This window comes from Girardinichthys multiradiatus, chromosome 12 (genome assembly GCF_021462225.1).
Source record: "Girardinichthys multiradiatus isolate DD_20200921_A chromosome 12, DD_fGirMul_XY1, whole genome shotgun sequence".
Lineage (NCBI taxonomy): Eukaryota > Metazoa > Chordata > Actinopteri > Cyprinodontiformes > Goodeidae > Girardinichthys > Girardinichthys multiradiatus.
This window is the reverse complement of record NC_061805.1, coordinates 16272863-16290810: the sequence shown is the minus strand read 5'-3', so window position 1 is coordinate 16290810 and position 17948 is coordinate 16272863. Positions and strand designations below refer to the sequence as shown.

The 17948-nt window shown below is 38.6% G+C and overlaps 1 protein-coding gene across 2 annotated transcripts in view; it reads left to right on the top strand.

Moving 5' to 3' along the window:
* The window catches only part of lmx1bb (LIM homeobox transcription factor 1, beta b), a 62723-nt gene extending 46695 nt beyond the window's left edge, over window positions 1-16028 (top strand). For both annotated transcript variants that reach the window (XM_047380497.1, XM_047380496.1), the window contains 6 exons: window positions 5566-5798; window positions 8402-8577; window positions 8984-9061; window positions 9431-9497; window positions 12332-12493; window positions 14774-16028. In XM_047380497.1, coding sequence (XP_047236453.1) covers window positions 5566-5798; window positions 8402-8577; window positions 8984-9061; window positions 9431-9497; window positions 12332-12493; window positions 14774-14931 — 874 coding nt within the window. In that variant the 3' untranslated portion in view covers window positions 14932-16028. The remainder of the gene's footprint in view (window positions 1-5565; window positions 5799-8401; window positions 8578-8983; window positions 9062-9430; window positions 9498-12331; window positions 12494-14773) is intronic.
* Window positions 16029-17948: the final 1920 nt, after the last annotated feature.

Below are 17948 nucleotides of genomic sequence, written 5' to 3'. Positions count from 1 at the left end.
AGGTGAGGGATAATAAGTACGAGGTTAAAAAAAAGAGCGACGTAATGATTCTGCAGGGGCCGAGGTATGTGCTGAGACGGGCTCTTTTTTTCTCATTTATGAGTCCTGTTCTGGGGAGGCCTGGGTAAATATTGACAGGTCTCTGCTTGAGATGCAGCCATTGATCCAGGCAGCGGGGTCTCATCTCTCGATCTGTGCACTCAGGTGTGGGAGGAGGAAAAAAGAGCTGGGACAGGAGTTGTCCTGCTGGTGGTCCCTCTTTGTGTTGTCCTTTGTACGCAGGCTTGACTTGCAACACTGGGCGTCCTGTTACTGAAGCAGATAAATGATCGGAAAGCAGATTTTAGCTGGAAACTACTATCGCTGGGGTCAGGCTGAACAAGAAATTGGTTAAAGATGACATAAGTTGCTTTCTGTTTGATACAGAGCCACTTATAATTTCACAGATATCTCTGCAGAGAGTTTTGCAGTCTGTGATGCAGCTAATATCATCCCCTGGCTTTGCGCTTGTGTTGTTTTTATCTATAAAATCATAATTTACATCTTTGACTCAGTCTCCTGCTGGCGTGCTGGCCCAGCAGCCCAGTCCGCAAAGCTCTAATCAGGTAATGTTAGGTTGAATGGCGTGCCTCCCCCTGGTCAACCTTCACTGCTCACACAGTGGTGTTGTTTTTCAAGAGCATTCTTTAGCAGCTGAACTTGGAAAGGTATTAAAGTGGGATTAGGCTCCTCCACAATCCACTGCTTGTGTCATTCAGGGAGTTTGTGTTCTCCTCTCCCCATTGCCGCCTCCCCGCTCCTCCTCTGTTTGATTGTGGCTAGCCGCAGGAGTGGGACCGACTGTGCCTTTCAAAGGAGAGGGGTAGGGTTAAATCCCTAGTCCGCTGCTCCCTGCTAATTCTCCTTGTTCCTTAGAGAAGGATTTACTTCTGCTGCCAGCCTCTCAAAGGCCTTCTCTGCCCATCCGAAAAGTCGGCGTTGCCTTCCTGTGGAGGTGTGGTTGCCATAGAAGGGGCGTCATGCATGACTATTCCATCTGAACCCCGCTGAGAATGGGAACTGGGGGACTGAAAACAGGCAGAAAGTCCGGATTAGACCCAGGGACAAAGCGGGACAGGAAGATTCCAGAAGGGACGAATGGGAATTACAGCAGCAAAAATAATGCAAAGTGACAGAGAGGGGAAATAGAAAAATAATGGCTTACAAGATTAGACCCAGTGAGGAAAAAGAAGAAAGGAATAGGGAGCTGAATGAGAATGTTTTCATCTAGATGAGAAGATTTGAGAGAGAGCGGTCATAGGTGAATGCAGCTCACTGGACGCATCAAAACAGCGCTAACAAGTCATTTCCTCAACTTTCGCTCCCTTTTTCTGAGCCTAAGCTGCCAATGATTAGCTAAACATTAGTGAGAGCTAGGAACTCATCTTGACAGATTCATCACCTCTGTTTCGCTGATCCCAGCATGTAGCAAACTAATCCCTCAGAAAACCAGAGACACATCTTGGAATATTCCGTTTTTTTTACTGGCGGAATGAGTCAGTGTGAGCTGGGTTGGACTTTAGCAAGAGCTTAACAATACCACAGCAAACCTGGCAAAATCAACCCAACATAGCCCAATCATATGGACAATTCAAATTCAGTCACATACATTCAAATTGGTTCTAGTTATAGTTACAATGCAGTGAAATTTAGTTTTTGTTGCCAACTGGTAAAAAAACAATTGAGCTCCATCAAGTTACTGACTTTGTGACAGTTCCTACTCCACAGCGAGCGAGCGTGTGGCAACAGCGGACAGTTGATTGCATCGAAAAAACTGTTAAATGAATCAAACTTAAAAACAGTTAAGGCTAAAGGTATTTATATCCTTGACAGATTTAGATTTAAAAAGTGTTTTTCATTTAACAAAGTTTAAAGTTTGTTTATGATGGGAAATAAAATTGACATCTCTCAAAGATACTAAAACAATGTAAAAATGGCATCATTTATAAAAAAATATTTTTATAATAAAATTATTTACCCACTTCTTGATAATCAAAAGAAAGTTTTTTTTTTGGATTACAGGAATCAGACCCTTCTTATAATTGCTGACCAGCTTTTTGCTTGTTTTCAGTTATATTTGTTATTTTCTGTTATTTTTTTAAGTGTATTTCTGGTTACGGGCCACAAATACATGGTTACTGTAACATATTAGTTTTTGTATTGATGAAGACATTGGTAGAATTGACACCTCAGAATACAAAATAAATTTGTATTCGCGTTTCAAAGCAGAAATTGGTATCATGAAAATCACTGAAAAAAAAATGAGTTCCACCCCCTGACCCTGTTAAAACCTGCACAGATCTGAAAATTAGAGTCTGTAATCCTACATCACAACATTGCAAGAAGCAGCATTTGGTGAAAACTAATGAAACACTTGGTAATAAAGACAATCATCAAACTTTCTCTGAGTGAATCCCACCTGTTTGAGGAGGTGTGGCTGACAGGATGGAGACTATTTTGAGGTAGGGAAGAAGAAGACTAATGCCAATGCTTCCAAGCTTTCAATTGAAAGGAAACTGTCAATGGAGAGTTGCTTCTGAAAGAGCTTCAATCCCATAAAAATTTGCCATAACAGAGTTATGCTGCAGGAGGCAGCTGCTTTGTTTGGGGTGGTTTGCACACCACATGAAGCCTGCATGTTTGTCTGCAGAGAAAATATGTCCTTTAGACCTTTATGCACTGTCTGTATATAGAAGAATTTGTATAAAAATGAGATTATTTACAATCTTCCCAATATTTGAAAACGTTGATGTCATACAAACCTAAACTTCAACCCCAAGCACTTCAGACATAGCGACAAAACATTTTATGGGGATGCTACGTCTCCCTATTTTTTTTTGGTGCATTTCCATGATTGCCACTTACAGGCCTGGCAGTTACAATAACATTGTGAGAAATATTTTTGAATAGATGAAGACATTTCTAGAAATAATGGCATGTTTATTTTTAACCTTTTAAAAATACAAAATTTATTTTGTAGATAATTCCTATTTTCATGTGAAAAATCCCTAAAAACCTTGATGTTTATATATCCCTAACTATTAACCCATTGTATTTTGCATGAGTGAAAGATAACTGTGTAGGTGGACACCAAAACTGACTCTGGCCCTGTGGCCCCCATCCTCCGACAACCGGCCCTGGATGTGATGTTTCTCTCTTTTTTGCCATCTAATTGCCTGTCATCTGTTTCTTTATGGACCTAACTTGGTTGTTTAGCGGACAGATCCAGGTTGGCAGGTCAATTCAACAAGAGTTCTGTGTGTTTGAGAAACATGCCAACATTTCTTTTCGCAAGGGATTATCCTTGAGGTTTTTCCATAGTTCAATAATAATCTTCTTAACCTATTGTAATAAATGAAAGATTAAAGGATTTTTGAATGCTGTCAGTGCCAACACTGACATCTCGGTTGTTATACTGCTGCATGATGAAAAAAAATATGAATATCCTCTACTTCCCTTGGGCTGGAAGAAAGAATTTGTATTTTTATTTTAGTGGATGGATATTAAGGCAGTATGAAAACAACAAATTATTTGTGCTATAATAAATGTAACATTAAGAACAAAAGCATGTTGGTTCTGGGCACGCGTACAGCTGCTCACACACACTTGTGAACACACACGCATTATCAGCGCTCAATCAGTACCTATACCCGCATTAGCATGACAAAACTGTCTTTTGGTTTCCCCTCGCTCTCATATTTACACATTATATTCATCACTATCGTTTGGCCCTGTCGCAAAACTGCAGATGATGTCAACTGCTCCTCTTGCCGCCTCCCACACAATGAAATAGATGTTCACCACAAACAGATAGGCGGTTGCCAGCTGTCTCTCAGACCAGGGCAAACACAGAAGCCACTGATAAATCCAGCTTTTACGGCTGGACAACATCAACCACACAACTCTGCCTTCTTGCTCCGTTTAATGTGGCTTCTTCTGAACAACAGAGCGTGAATTAAATGCCTCTCAGTCACTGATAAAACAATGCAAACATCTTCGCTGAAAGGGTATAAAAGAAGATGGAGGTGTTGTCAAGGGAATGGTGATAGAGGTAGTTTCGCAGCGGAGGGGCCGCAGATATTAGACGCAGAGATATGAACAGTAGCCAGCAATGAATCACACTCTGTGATATGCTATCTGATGCGTATAGAGAATTGTGGAAATGAAAGAACTAGAGGTGCACCGATCAGGCTTTTCCAGGCATACACCTTTTTCGAGTTTGCTTTTTGGTCTGACCTGTCGATTGTGAATTTGACTGATTCCAACCATAACACTTAAAAGACATTCTGCTGATTCTTTTATAAAGCTAGCAGTTTTAAATCCAACAGAAATTTTAAGAATTTAATCAAAGCCAAAAAAATCTGCATCTCAGTGCATGCAGGATTAAGTATTTAGAGGCTAAAAATTGAGGGAGTTCTTAGCTTTGATGCTTATAATGAATAGGAAAAAAAAAAAAAAATCCGGAATTTGCAAAAATTGGCTCGTTCCGATATCTGGAGGAAAGAAAATCCAGGGAAAGGGTTGATTGGGGTTGTGTTGTTTCAAGATCGCAACAGTAAAACCCTTTTCAGGTTTTCAAAAGGATTTTGCTTTCAATGACTGAGCACACTTTGGACTGATGTAGGGCTGGGTCCACCCTAGACATTTTAACAGTTGAGTTGTTGCCAAAGGAGTCACCCACTTTGGCTGCCTAAAGGAGTCAACGAGCCAGCCCTTTATGGGCAACTAAAGCTTTACTAAGCAGAGGCAACAAAACAATATAAGGAAATAACAAAATGAACTTAACAGAAATACATACAGACTAGAGTTTTATCATACTTTGAGTATTTATTTATTTTTGCAATAATGACAAAGGTGATAAAAAATAATCTTTGTGGTTGCTGCTTAGGACCTCTAGGCCAGCACGGGGACCTGAGAGCACTTCTGAAACAGAATACGGATTATTATTATTTTTTTTTTATTATTTCTTTATAAGTAACATCTTTAAAAACAATAAAATTCTTTGAAATTTTAAATTTGATACATTTGAATAAATTTACTAATAGTATTCTTTGGAACATTATGTAATTATTTGAAGTCTTAGTTCAGGGTTGTTGTAGTCAATTGATAAAGCTTTTAAATAATGTTTTTCAATAAAAAGGATTTAATTGTTATATTATCTGATTATGTTTGTGCCTGTAAGAACAACTAATTAAATCGCTCTCTTCTTCCTAACTTGTCTTGACTAAGCCTCTGAAATGGACCAACTGAGCTCAGGGAAAACTACTAAATAATAATAATAATAATGGGATGTGAAGCATTCAAGAAAAACACATTTGTGAAATTATATGTTCTCTTAGCTACCTTGAAACTTGAGATGTTAAATGTAAACAATTAAATGAGACATTATTGGAGCTGTGGTTCCTGGTTAGCGATGAGGTTAGCTGGAATAGGGTGTGGCATACGAAACAATATATACTGTATCTTTTTTTTTAAGAGGTGACAGTATGCAGTTTTAAACAGTGACCTTTTGTTCTCTATCCTCAGGTTGTTTGCCACCAAGTGCAGCAGCTGCATGGAGAAGATTGCCCCCACAGAGTTTGTGATGCGGGCTCTGGAGTGCGTCTACCACCTGAATTGCTTCTGCTGTTGTGTCTGCGACCGCCAGCTCAGGAAGGGTGACGAGTTTGTCCTGAAGGAGGGTCAGCTGCTCTGCAAGATCGACTACGAGAGGGAGAAAGACTTACTCAGCTCGGTCAGCCCAGATGACTCAGACTCAGGTGAGCCCCCTGCACCCTCTCACAGCAGAGTGAGAACAGCACTGTGGTGCTATCGTCATCTGGTACTGAGGTGTTGCATTCAGCAGGCTCTGCTCCCACACAGCACTCGCCAACATAGATGTCCTCAATGTGAAATCTAAACCTGACTTACTTTAGTCTTATATTTTTAGAATTTTTCATTTTTGAGATGTCTGAGATCAGACTTGAACTCAAAGTAGTTGAACTTAGTTACTTCTGTGGTTCCATCTGGAGCTGTTCAGTGGCTGATTTTCTTGCATTCATCCAAGCAAGGAGTGTGGGTTTATAATACAGTAGGAAGTGGAAACAGGACGAAGCCAAGCCACCCTGCATTAATAGATCTCCATGCGTGGGCAGGATCTGGTGCTGGAAAGAATTAAATTACTGTATCACGATGAGTGACAGAGGGATTTGGGGGCCTTTCTGCAGTAAGCCTGTGCCTCCGCTCTTATCAGCCCGAGTGCTCCTCGCCTATAGACTGCACACACAACGAGGCATCTCGCCAAGCCTCGCTGTTCACCACCATCTGGCTTACATTTAGGCATTCACAAAAGCGGGAATTTGTCAAATACATCTGTGCCTGTGTCAACTTTGTCAACTTGTGGGAATATTTGCTCCTTGTCCCCCACAACACCCCCATCCTTCGTTTACTCGCATCCCAGTGCATCACTCACACATGTCTTTGGGAGTCTCCAGATTTTCAAGGCGGCAAAAATGTCGACATGAGCAGAGGTTAACCTCGGCATGTCGAGGACCAAATGAGGGTTTTTGGTAGAGAAATGTAGAGACATATCAGAACCAGATGATGGGAGACACTTAGTCGTCATGTGGGAGCCTCCACTTTCAGCCACGAGACCCCAGAAATCAATAACAGTAATGCTGGTTTAGATTTAGAAACACTTGTTTCCTTGTTTCCTTTGTTGTGTCTATACAGATGAAGGTTTAAAGCTTCTTGTCTGACTTTCATGCAAAAATAATCAAACTCCCTTTTAATTTAGCTTAATGCCTATAAATCAACATCTCATAGTCAGTTGTGCTATTTATTTTGTTATTATGTGTTATTTAATCAAGATAAAATCTGCTGTGCCAAAAAAAAGGCTTACATGACATAGCATGAGGCAACTTTTTATTTGAGTACAACCATGTGTATTTATCCTCTAGTTTAGTCATTTTTATTCACATTTTAAATCTAATTCCCCCTTTCAGGGTGTTTACCTGTAATCTGTAGAGCTACAACATTTAAGGCGTATGTGAGATCCCTGGAATTTGGCAAAAATGATACATGTTATGTTGAACTTAAATGTTTTATAATCTGTCAAAAACTACTTGTCGACCAAAGCTTTTACTACTTTTCTCTATAGTAGTACTATAGTAGTATTTATATGATTTATGGAGATAAAATACAATAAAGTTGTTTTAAATTCAATTGGATATTGTTATCTCAAACCTTATCCCATTGGTTTTAATTCTGATTCCTCTTTGAGTCCTTTGACTCTTAAATGGGATGGATTATGGCCCCTGGTCAAACCAAAATACTTCAGTGACCTCCTGCTATTTGTTGGGTTCATATAACCACTTTTCCTCACAGTAGTCTATGAGTAGAATATCCAAAATGTGTTGTATATTCTACTTTGTTGTATATCATCGGTTGTCAAACCAGGTCCAAAGCATCCTACTGGCCATTACAAACCGAATCATGATTGGCAGCACATATCCTGCGGGAGACATCACCATGTAATGCCCAAAAAAACTGGGTATGAAATGACCAAAACTGCAAAGGTAAAAATGTTCAGAACCCATTTCATTATTGTGCCTCTTGTGATGTCATCAACACCCATAGCAGACATTTTTTCTATAGAGCAGTTTTAAAAACTTTATATTTTGTGTAATCCTTCAATGAAAATACACTTTTCATTATGCAGTAATGTTTTCATTGCCAGTTTATGGTTTATTAGATAAAAATAACAACAATGGATATTATCTTTAAATAAATTAAATTTTGTCTGATTTAAACACTATGTTACTGTCCTTTAGTAACAAGAGAATTTGATCTTTGTTTCCTGAAAAAGGTTCTAGTATATGGGCTTCAAGAACATAAAACCAATGGAATAAAATAACTGTTGCAACAATGAATGAAACCTGTAGATTTAGAGCTGCAGACTTTAGAAGCCAAAACTGAAACCTTTAAAAGCTACAACAAAGTAAAACTTACAGTTTTCCTGAAAATGCATTTCCCATAGTAGCCCATGATAGTTTTTCCATGGCACCCATGATGTAAGTTTCCTTATCATAGACTGATTTAGTTTAAATTAGGCAAAGCTGAGAGCTATAAATTACCAGTGACACCGTGTCCAGTTGGGTAAAAAACAGCATATTTTAGTGTGCTCTCCACAAACTTCTAAAAGTGTAATCATGCCTTTTCCTTTTATAAAAAATTGATAAAGTATCAAAAACATGTGTCTTGTTTGATTGGCCGTTTGTTCCTCATGGGGTGGGGGATAGAAAAATACATTTATCAGCAGTCTGTCAATGACTAAAAGACTGTGTTTATTCCAAAAAGGCAAAAGACGGTTGTTTTTCTGCAGAAAAAAGTGACGATGAGGAGCTGGACATCAAGCCAGAGAAAGGCATCGGAAGCCAGGGCAAAGGGGATGATGGGAAGGATCCGAGGAGGCCCAAGAGACCACGGACTATTCTGACCACTCAGCAGAGACGAGCTTTCAAGGCCTCCTTTGAGGTCTCCTCCAAACCCTGTAGAAAGGTAAGGCAAAGCACAGATAAACATCTACAACATTGATTTTTGCCATTTTATTTTTTTGTTTGGGCGTAATTGTGACTTAATAATCCTCCAGTAGTTTGACAAATATATCTGGAGGTTAAAAAATATTCTCGTCCACCTCTGAGAACTGCTTTTAACATGGAAACCATAACAAAGTCCCTCTGCACCAAATGTCACACTGAAATGGAGGATCTGCCTGAATTGCTTCAACCCTGAAACACTAAAACAAAAGCTGAAATTGCTCCAAAACCTTTAAGAGGCAATAACCAAAAGGGCCAAAAAAAGACCGCACCATTCGAAATATGCTCCAATGAAATAAAATGTAGAAGTGCTTTTTTTAATTTTCTCTTTGTGTGCAATGAAAAATGTTTCTTCTTTGTGTCTTTAGGTGAGGGAGACACTGGCTGCAGAAACAGGACTCAGTGTTCGAGTGGTCCAGGTGTGGTTTCAGAACCAGAGAGCTAAGGTGAGAAATACCCTATAGCAGTTTAAATCTGACTCTCTTCATCTAAAATAACAGCTCCATTCTGTTTTAGAGTCCTGCCACTAAATCACCACAACTATGTGCGTTAAAGTTATCATTGCATTCCTCTCACAAAATGCAAAGAACAGAGCGAAGAGTTGCAAATCTAGCTTAGTCCTGCATTAAATGTCTACGCCCTCCTCTTTGCTGATGATTATCTCACAAAAACCTTTGATACTCGACAATGAGGCGCGCTGAGATAGAGATTTCAGGCAGTTCACACAAGGGTGAACAGCGAGGAGCATCCTTTTTAAATTAAAGACAGCATGTTAGTTTTGGGAGTTCTTCACAACTTTGACTCCTTCGTTTCAGATGAAGAAGTTGGCAAGAAGACAGCAGCAACAACAAGAGCAGCAGAATTCCCAGAGGCTTGGCCAAGGTACGACCTTCATATACTCAGCACCCACAGTGGCAGTACAAGGCCTGGCAAATGTTTTCATACCCCTTGAACCTTTTTTACAATTTGAAACCTTATAGCCATCCATTAATCTGATACAGCTAAATTAAATCCAGCAAACCAGATATCTTAAAAATAAAATTCCCTTATTGATAAATAAAGTGAAGCTTAAATCATGGTTAGAATAAAAAATATTATCCCAAGCTTTGGACAGCTCTCAGAACATTGTTCAATCCATTATGTGGAAATGGAAACAGTACCTCACAAATGCAAACTTACAAAGCTGCCACCACTGTGATGGAATAATCTATTAGCAGGACAGTTATTAGACATGTACTCCACTAATCTGGCCTTCATGGAGGAATAACAAGAAGGAAGCCATATGAAATCAGTCTACAAGTTTGTAACAAGCCATGTAAGGGACACAGCAAACATGTGGATGAAGGTGCTCTTTTGAGATGAGACCAAAATTAAACATTTTAGCCTACATGCATGGTGCTATGTGTGCCACAGAACTAACACCTCACATGACCCTGAGGACACCATCTCTATGGGGAAACATAGAGGTGGCAGCTTTGTGCAGCAGGGATAGGGATGCTGTGCAGAGTTGATGGAGAAGATAGATGTTGTTAACCGTTAATAAGCTGATATAGACATTCCAAAAGATTTGCAGGCAAGTAATCCATAGTTGTAGGAGCTTTTCTCAAAGGCAACCAAGGCCCAAGGCAAAAGCAAACTAAGCAACTGCTATAGACTCTCCAAACCAACAGGTAGCCCCAATTTCCACCGCAGTCACCTAACAAGTCAGGTTTATGAATGTAAATATTTTTGATTGAGGCATGTAACTATATGAAAACCTGGCATAATAATTAATATGTGCAAATTAATCTTCACACCTATCAATTATTATTATTATCATCAGTTTTGTCAAAATGTGCTAGAATATGGGAAACGTGTTCACAGGTTAGAGGTAATCCACTTGTAGTAAAGCCAGCAGCAAACTCCCCAAAAAACATAACAGGACTACATTTGAACTTATGAGGTCAATGACCTGATTGATTTTCTTGTGTTAGTTCATATTCACAACTGCTTTTTAGGAGTGCAGTACAGTTATGCTTAAGGCCTATTGTGAAGCTTTGCAGGATTTTTTGTCATGGTTCATCTGCTATATTTGCTGTTTTACCAAAGCAGACAGTCTTGAACAGTTACAGGCATTGTCTTGTATTACTTTGGCAGCAGACCCTTGGCTACAATACTAGTGGTCCAAGAAATCTGAGAAACAGCAGACAAATCATTCAGACCATGTTGAAGACACATCCATCTAAAAGAGATGCTGCATTCTAAACTTGTTTTTAATTTTTACACTATCAGATATAGTTTTAATCGAAATATCATTTTAAATGGTATTGCTAACCAAAGGATAGATTATTATAAGAACCATCAAAACCAATAGAATTCTATTACGTGTGTTATATCAGTGGTAACTGTCCCAATCAACCTCATCACTCTCTAAAACCCTTTTAAGTTTTAAATACACTTTCTCACTAAATGGGTCTCTTTATTTTCATGTCTGTTTCTATTGTAGATTCTCACCTAAGGCAACAAAACTGTGAATGGACACGCATGGAATTATGTAGTTAACTAAAGTATGAAATAACTCTAAACATTTTTAGATTTTAGATTCTTCAAAAAAGCCACACTTTGCTTTGGTTACTGCTTTGCACCCTTAGTATTCTTTCTATGAGCTTCATAAGGTGGTCACCTGAAATGATTTTCCAAAGAGCCTTGAAAGGTTTATTGAGAGACGGCCAGTGATTAATATTTCAGTCATCACAGCGAGGGGCGTCTCCTTTAAGGAATTTAAAATATAAAGCAATATAAAAATAAATATATATAAAGTTCTTTTACATCGTTATTTTTGCTACATAATTCTACGTACAATGTAAATAGTCATAAAATAGTCATATAACATCTACGTTGTTTCTCAATAATTAATCTGTTCAACAACAAAATATTTTGCTTAAAAAAAGAGTTTGCACTGTTTTCTTTATATATATATATATATATATATATATATATATTGTATGTATATATATATACAAAATATTTTGTTGTTGAACAGATTAATGATTGAGAAACAACGTAGATGTTTTTAACTGCACCTTTCAACACTGTACAACCAGCTAAGCTGCAGACATGAAGACAAACTACTGAAAATAATGTCGACATCAGGAAATAATATTTCCCTGAAATTTCCCAGAATAATGTTTTTTAAAGGCCAGAATATGGTGAATTCTGTTGGATAATTCCCATCCTCTACTCAGTCAACATTTTGGCAGAAGTACCTTGACAATAAAAAATTGCTTTCGATATCTTTAAACGTGTACTCTTTATACCCATTGCCATCAATGTATGAAAAACTGTGCGAGATGAATGTGATTTAAGCAATGCACATTACTGTGTACCTGATATTACTGTCTAGTTCTACACTAACCATATTTAATAAATTACAATAGACGTTCCAACGAGGCTTGTTTGTCAGTTTAAAAGTATGTTTTGAAAATAACAACCTTTAAGCAAGTATTAAACATATTTTCACTAAGCCCACATTTCTGTATTTGAAATGATCTTTTTTATTGGTTTGATCTAAAAACCTGGAAGGTCCACATATCCAATTCTGATTAGGGCCCCTACAGCCTTGGACCGGCTCTGCAAACAAACATCCCATCTCCTGACACTCATTACGTTTTTTCCCATCATTAGAAGTGTTTTATGTAAACACATGTTTTGTAATGCCTTTTTCCCATTGACTACAGAGGTGATGTCCAATCGGATGGAGGGGATGATGAACTCTTTCACACCGCTGGCTCCACCACAGCAGCAGCTGGTCACCATGGATCAGAACGGTTACAGCACAGACCCATTCCAACAGGGGCTCACCCCCCCACAGATGCCTGGGGACCATATGAACCCATATGGTGAGCATCCACCTCCTAACACTACACAGCTCACATACACACACAAGACAAGCACATGCCAGTCCCTTAATCAACCTCACAGCTTCTCGGTGTGGGACATGTGCTCTGGCTGCAGCTCCCTGATTTAAGCCGCTCTTCAAGAGGAGCAAGCAGCATCTCCTCCCACATGAGATAACACAACTGTTCTCATAAACTCTCTGGGTTTGAAGTGTGCTTTCAGATCTGTTTAATATGGTTTTGACTCCATGCCTCCACTTCTAAGAGATGCCATGTCACTGATGATGTTTGCAAATGTCGGTAGAAGCATGTGGTCTGGCGCAGACCGCTTGAGATAAACTGCAGTCCAAGGAGTGTGAGCAAATGTATCAGAAGTGGGAAAACAACAAGCCTCTGATTTCTGTTTTGTACAAGAAGTAATTAAAATACAAATAAAGGCCAGACAGGAAAATTTGTCAATCATGTTTGAGTCCACAGGATGTAACTGGAACAGCACATTTCTGAGTGATGTCCTCAACATGTCCCAGTGGGACCATTTCCCGAAGTTCATAACTTCCTTATAATTTGTTTCCATTTAGTTCTTTGCAGTAGTAAGAAACCAAATCCCTTGTCTCATCACTCTCCTTTGGTTTGGGGAGCAGAACAATATTGGCAAGGCATTAAAAGATATCTCTCAAAACACTGTCCCCATTTTGTACAACACTATCATTAAGATCCAGAGTGTAATAAAGTTAACTATTCCCTCCAGAGAAATAACACATTGAGGTTTTATGAAAGGCGTAAACAGTTGCTATTAACCAGATCTTTTAGGAGGGTGCCCCTTGTTTACATGCCCCCTCGCTGTCTTTGAATTGTCCCTGTGAGGGCAGCAAAAAGTGAGCTTTGATGATATCTAACAAAAGTCTTCTCCCAATTGTGATGACACGCAACAGCTATTTCTCAAAGTGACTATTAGTAATTATAATTTTCCAACTCTCCTATAAATCTCAAATACAAGACTGCTGTGATTTTATAGTCAGAGCCTGGTGCTGTTTCATTTTTTTTAGGCATTGGCTGATTACTGGTGTCAAGGTATACCAGGTATTTAAAAGTAGCAGTTTCAGAACCACCAATACCCTATTGTGCATCTCCCACCTTCTTACGTATTTAACATTGTAGTGTACAGACATTTATCACAATCTAAGCCAAGCTGCCATGGATTTATTTGGGATGATGAAAAATTCAACCGCTTGAGCTCTACAGCTCTCAAACTCCATATATCCTGCACACGTGCGCAACTGCTGCTATGTCACAAGGATTACTTCAATATAGCATTACCTAATCTCACACAACACTATGCAAACGCTCTGTCTGCGCTGATGAAGATTCACTCACCTCAGGGTGCCGGGTGCTTGAAACTGAAACTAATGGTATTCCCCACTTTCTGATTGCTTTGTTTAATATTTTTCTAAACACCTAGGGGCATCCCAGATGGTCAGTAGATCTTTAAAAATGGAAAAGAAATACAACAAGGGTGAAGCACCCTGTCCTGAAGCAGTTGAACACTGTGAATTTTACACCCTTGACTCCAGTACTCAAACACCAGAAAAACCAGGTGCACCTCAAAAGTGACACATATTTTAAAGACGTAACACAATTGGCTTTCTGCAAAATCCAGTTAATTTTCTCATATTTAAACCTCCGTCACAAGCGTTACTTAAAACGGCAACATACATAATAATATAACTGTGTGACAGCAGTTTAAAATGTTCCATGATGCCATTCCACCAGCTTATACTTTTTACTGATATTCTAGAGAAAGTGCAGAAGTGACCAGATCTTACTCTAGTTGTACGGAACATAGTCACACAGCCCTGTCCCTCCTTCACATGTTCCATACTCCACACTTCTGCTCAGTTTGCTGAAAGAAGGCTTTTTCCTCACTTACAAGAGAAACAATTCTCAAAAACTACAGTTGATAAAATTTTAGCTTGTTATGCTTGTGGTACTCTTTTGTACCTTTTCCCTGTTCTGCTCTTGATAATTTGCACAATAAGCACTTGAAGACTGCTACTAAATTTGGTGGTTGTTTATTTTGTATTTTTGCTATAGTCTATGTATAAAAAGGAAAAAAAAAAAAAACACAAACATTATAGACAATATTATTAAAGCTGTCCACAATTAGACTGTTATGATTTTTATTTTTGTGTTAATACTGTAGTACTGTGGTCAATTTTAATCTCATATCAGAACATGCTTGCTCTGAATTCAGAAGACTGATCACCCCATGTCCTTACTTCACAGGTAACGATTCTGCGTTCCACGACATAGACAGTGACACGTCTTTAACCAGCCTCAGCGACTGCTTCATGGCATCCTCTGAAGTCAACTCCATGCAGGCCCGTGTGGGAAACCCTATCGACCGCCTCTACTCAATGCAGAACTCTTACTTTGCATCATGAAAAAGAGCTGGACGAAAAGTGTCAGAACAAGAAAAGAGAAGACAAAAATCTGCCCATCTCAACCTAAAGCGCGATGGCCTGGAGTTTCTACACTACTATGGACATGGAGAAACAACACCTTCCAGCAGCTCCCGGTTATGTGCTTACGGAAAGACAGCAAACCACTTGTCGTAGGAGAGTGAAGAATGGAGGGGACTTACTTAAGACTTCAATATTCTTAGAGATTATTTGGTAGGATTGCTTATTTCTCACTCTTTTCTTTGTTCACAAGAAAACAAGTAGATACAGAAGCCACCGATGAAAACCTCTCAAACCAAATAACACGCTGAGTTTATACAGTGCATGATCAATTGTAAACTAACTTTTTGTAAGCCCCTCACCAACCCCCTCCCTGGTTAAGATGTGGTGTTTGAACTATTTCTTCTTCACACTACATGGACTTCCATGTTCATTGTTAGCATTTTTATCACTTGCCATAGATTTAGGTATTGTGTTAATAGTATATAGATGCAGCATGTCTGCAAGAGTGACTGTACATTTGTGTGTGTATGGGCGTTTGTGACGAGAATTGTGTAGAGGAGTAAAAAAAAATAAAGAGGCAGACGTGTAGGACCAGTGAACTGTAAATAGTTTCCCCAGACAAATTGGATGTGCATGTTAGAAATGGAAACATTCTATTTATTTAACTATAACAGGCTTTTGAAGGTACATATTAAACGTGAAAAGCTTTATTTAAAAAGGAGAGCTTTTTTGAGCAGTTAGTGAGTTCACAAGAACACAACACATCTGTATGTCATTTAAAATATGAAGATTAATCCTTATGTTTTTTTGTGTTTTTTTCTCCAGCCAAGCTGTAAATGAGCAACATTACTATTTATTTCGTACAGATCATAAATCTTTTGTTGTCATTGTCCGATGTACTTTTCAAAATGTTCAAGTTGCTAATTGACCAAAGTTGACTGGTTTGATGAATAAACAATGTCTTTCTCTTGATAACATTAAATAAATGCCATCTGTGACCATTTACATGTTAATGGTGTTAGCCCAGTGTTATCTGTGTGACTGAACAGCCCTATTAAAGCTTTTCCGATATGTCAGATATTTTTTTATTTTTGATATTGGTGTAGCATGTTGTGTGTGGTATGGAATATTTCATTCCCATTTAATCTTGACATTCTAATTGAAATACCTTGACCTTTCATCAAGCACATTATAGGGGCATACACATACCAGATATTAGGGTGATAGACTGATTATTGTGAGCATGTTAGATTGCTCATATTTGTAAACCTCACAGAGCTCCACAAGTCATAAATTAATCTATGTGACTCTCGTTATAAAATCAAGGGTCATGAAAATGGACAGCTTGAGCGTAACTTTCATTTCATCAGGATTTTTTTTTTTTTGTCAGCCGTTGGCCTAAATACCACAGCATTTTCCTCCGGTGTGTGACATGTTTATGCAGAAATGAGGAAACAGAGGAGAAAATATTTTACGCAGCGGATGTGAAGTCAGAGAAGTTCAAGTGACATACCAATACAGCTGCACACCCACCTATAACCCCTAGGGCTGTAAGGTAATTACTTGGAAACACCATCTGGGAGCATTATATCGCGCTGATAACTTCTAATGTGGAGAGGCAAGCTCCCACCCACTGTCTGTGTTGTCACGCGACTAAACCGACAAAGTTTGCATTTCAGATGTCTGTGACTCACTAAATTCGTAATATCATACTAATGCTAGGATCTTGCCAGGTCATTTTGGCTACTGAAACTGATTTTAAGGTACATAAAAAAAGAAGTATGGCCAACAACAACAGTGTCTAAGGATAGTCTTCCCTCTCTGACGTTAATAATTAGGATAAATTAATACTATTGCTGCAATGGATTTGTCTCTTAAGCTCAGAACTGGTGTTTTAGCTGCAGTAGGATTTGCTAATTGTTTTGGTACTAGGTACTAGCAGCAATACAAGCCCATAACAGTCTATCTTTATTTAATGTGTTTGAACATTAAGGAACATGTTCCTGAATAAAGATTCTTTAGAACTATGTATGTATGTATTAAAAACAGTTACTAAAGGAAGATCATTTGAAATTTATTTAAGTTAGGTCCATACGAGATGTCAAATAGCAAATGTGGCCTGAATTATAAGTGCTTAGGCTGCTGAATATTTCAGACATTGATGTGGAGAACCACTTGCTGCTGTTAGTGAAGCTCATAACCAGTTTACATCTGACTGGGTAACAAATGTGTTAGTGGCATACACAAAGGATAATATGGTTTTGATTATTGGCAACATCAGAATTTTACTTTTTTATTTAACTATTGGCAAATGCTACTGGCTATGAATCTGTAAACTATACTGCAGTAAGCCTAAGTACGACATATTCCCTGGCCTGCCTGAAACAATAAAATTGACAGTTGCTGTCTAGATTATTCTGGGGGGGGGAATGCATGGATAAGACAATATTTTTAAGCAGTTTAAAGTCAGTATTCTGACTTCAGTGGGTGTTCTTTTTGTATTTACAACCAGGGAAATCCAACTTCCAAGTGGGGATGCACCAAAGGTACAGTCCCAAACCCTAATGCCAGATATACTGTGATTCCGTGATTTATAGACCAAAAAAATGGGGCTAGGTAGCCTTGAAAGTTTCTAGCTAGCTAGCACATGAGCTAATGCTGCGTTTGATTTTTCTTGGAAGTCAAAGCAAGAATCTGAAATCATCACACCTGAGTTTAGTTCTCAGTAAGAACACCAGTGGGATTTGTTAACTGCTGTGGTTGTTGAATATAGAACTCGGGACTTTCAGAGTTGTGACTTTAGGGGCTGTTCATATATGTGCAAAAATGCAACCTCCAACTACAAAGAGAAAGCACCAGTCCAGCACCTTAGCACCATGTATATAGTAATACTGTGATTCATAGTTCAAAAATAGTAAAGCTAGTTTACCTTCGTAGCTTGCAAGCTAGGTAGGATATGAGCTAATCAGACAAAATAGACTTGTGTACATACACGT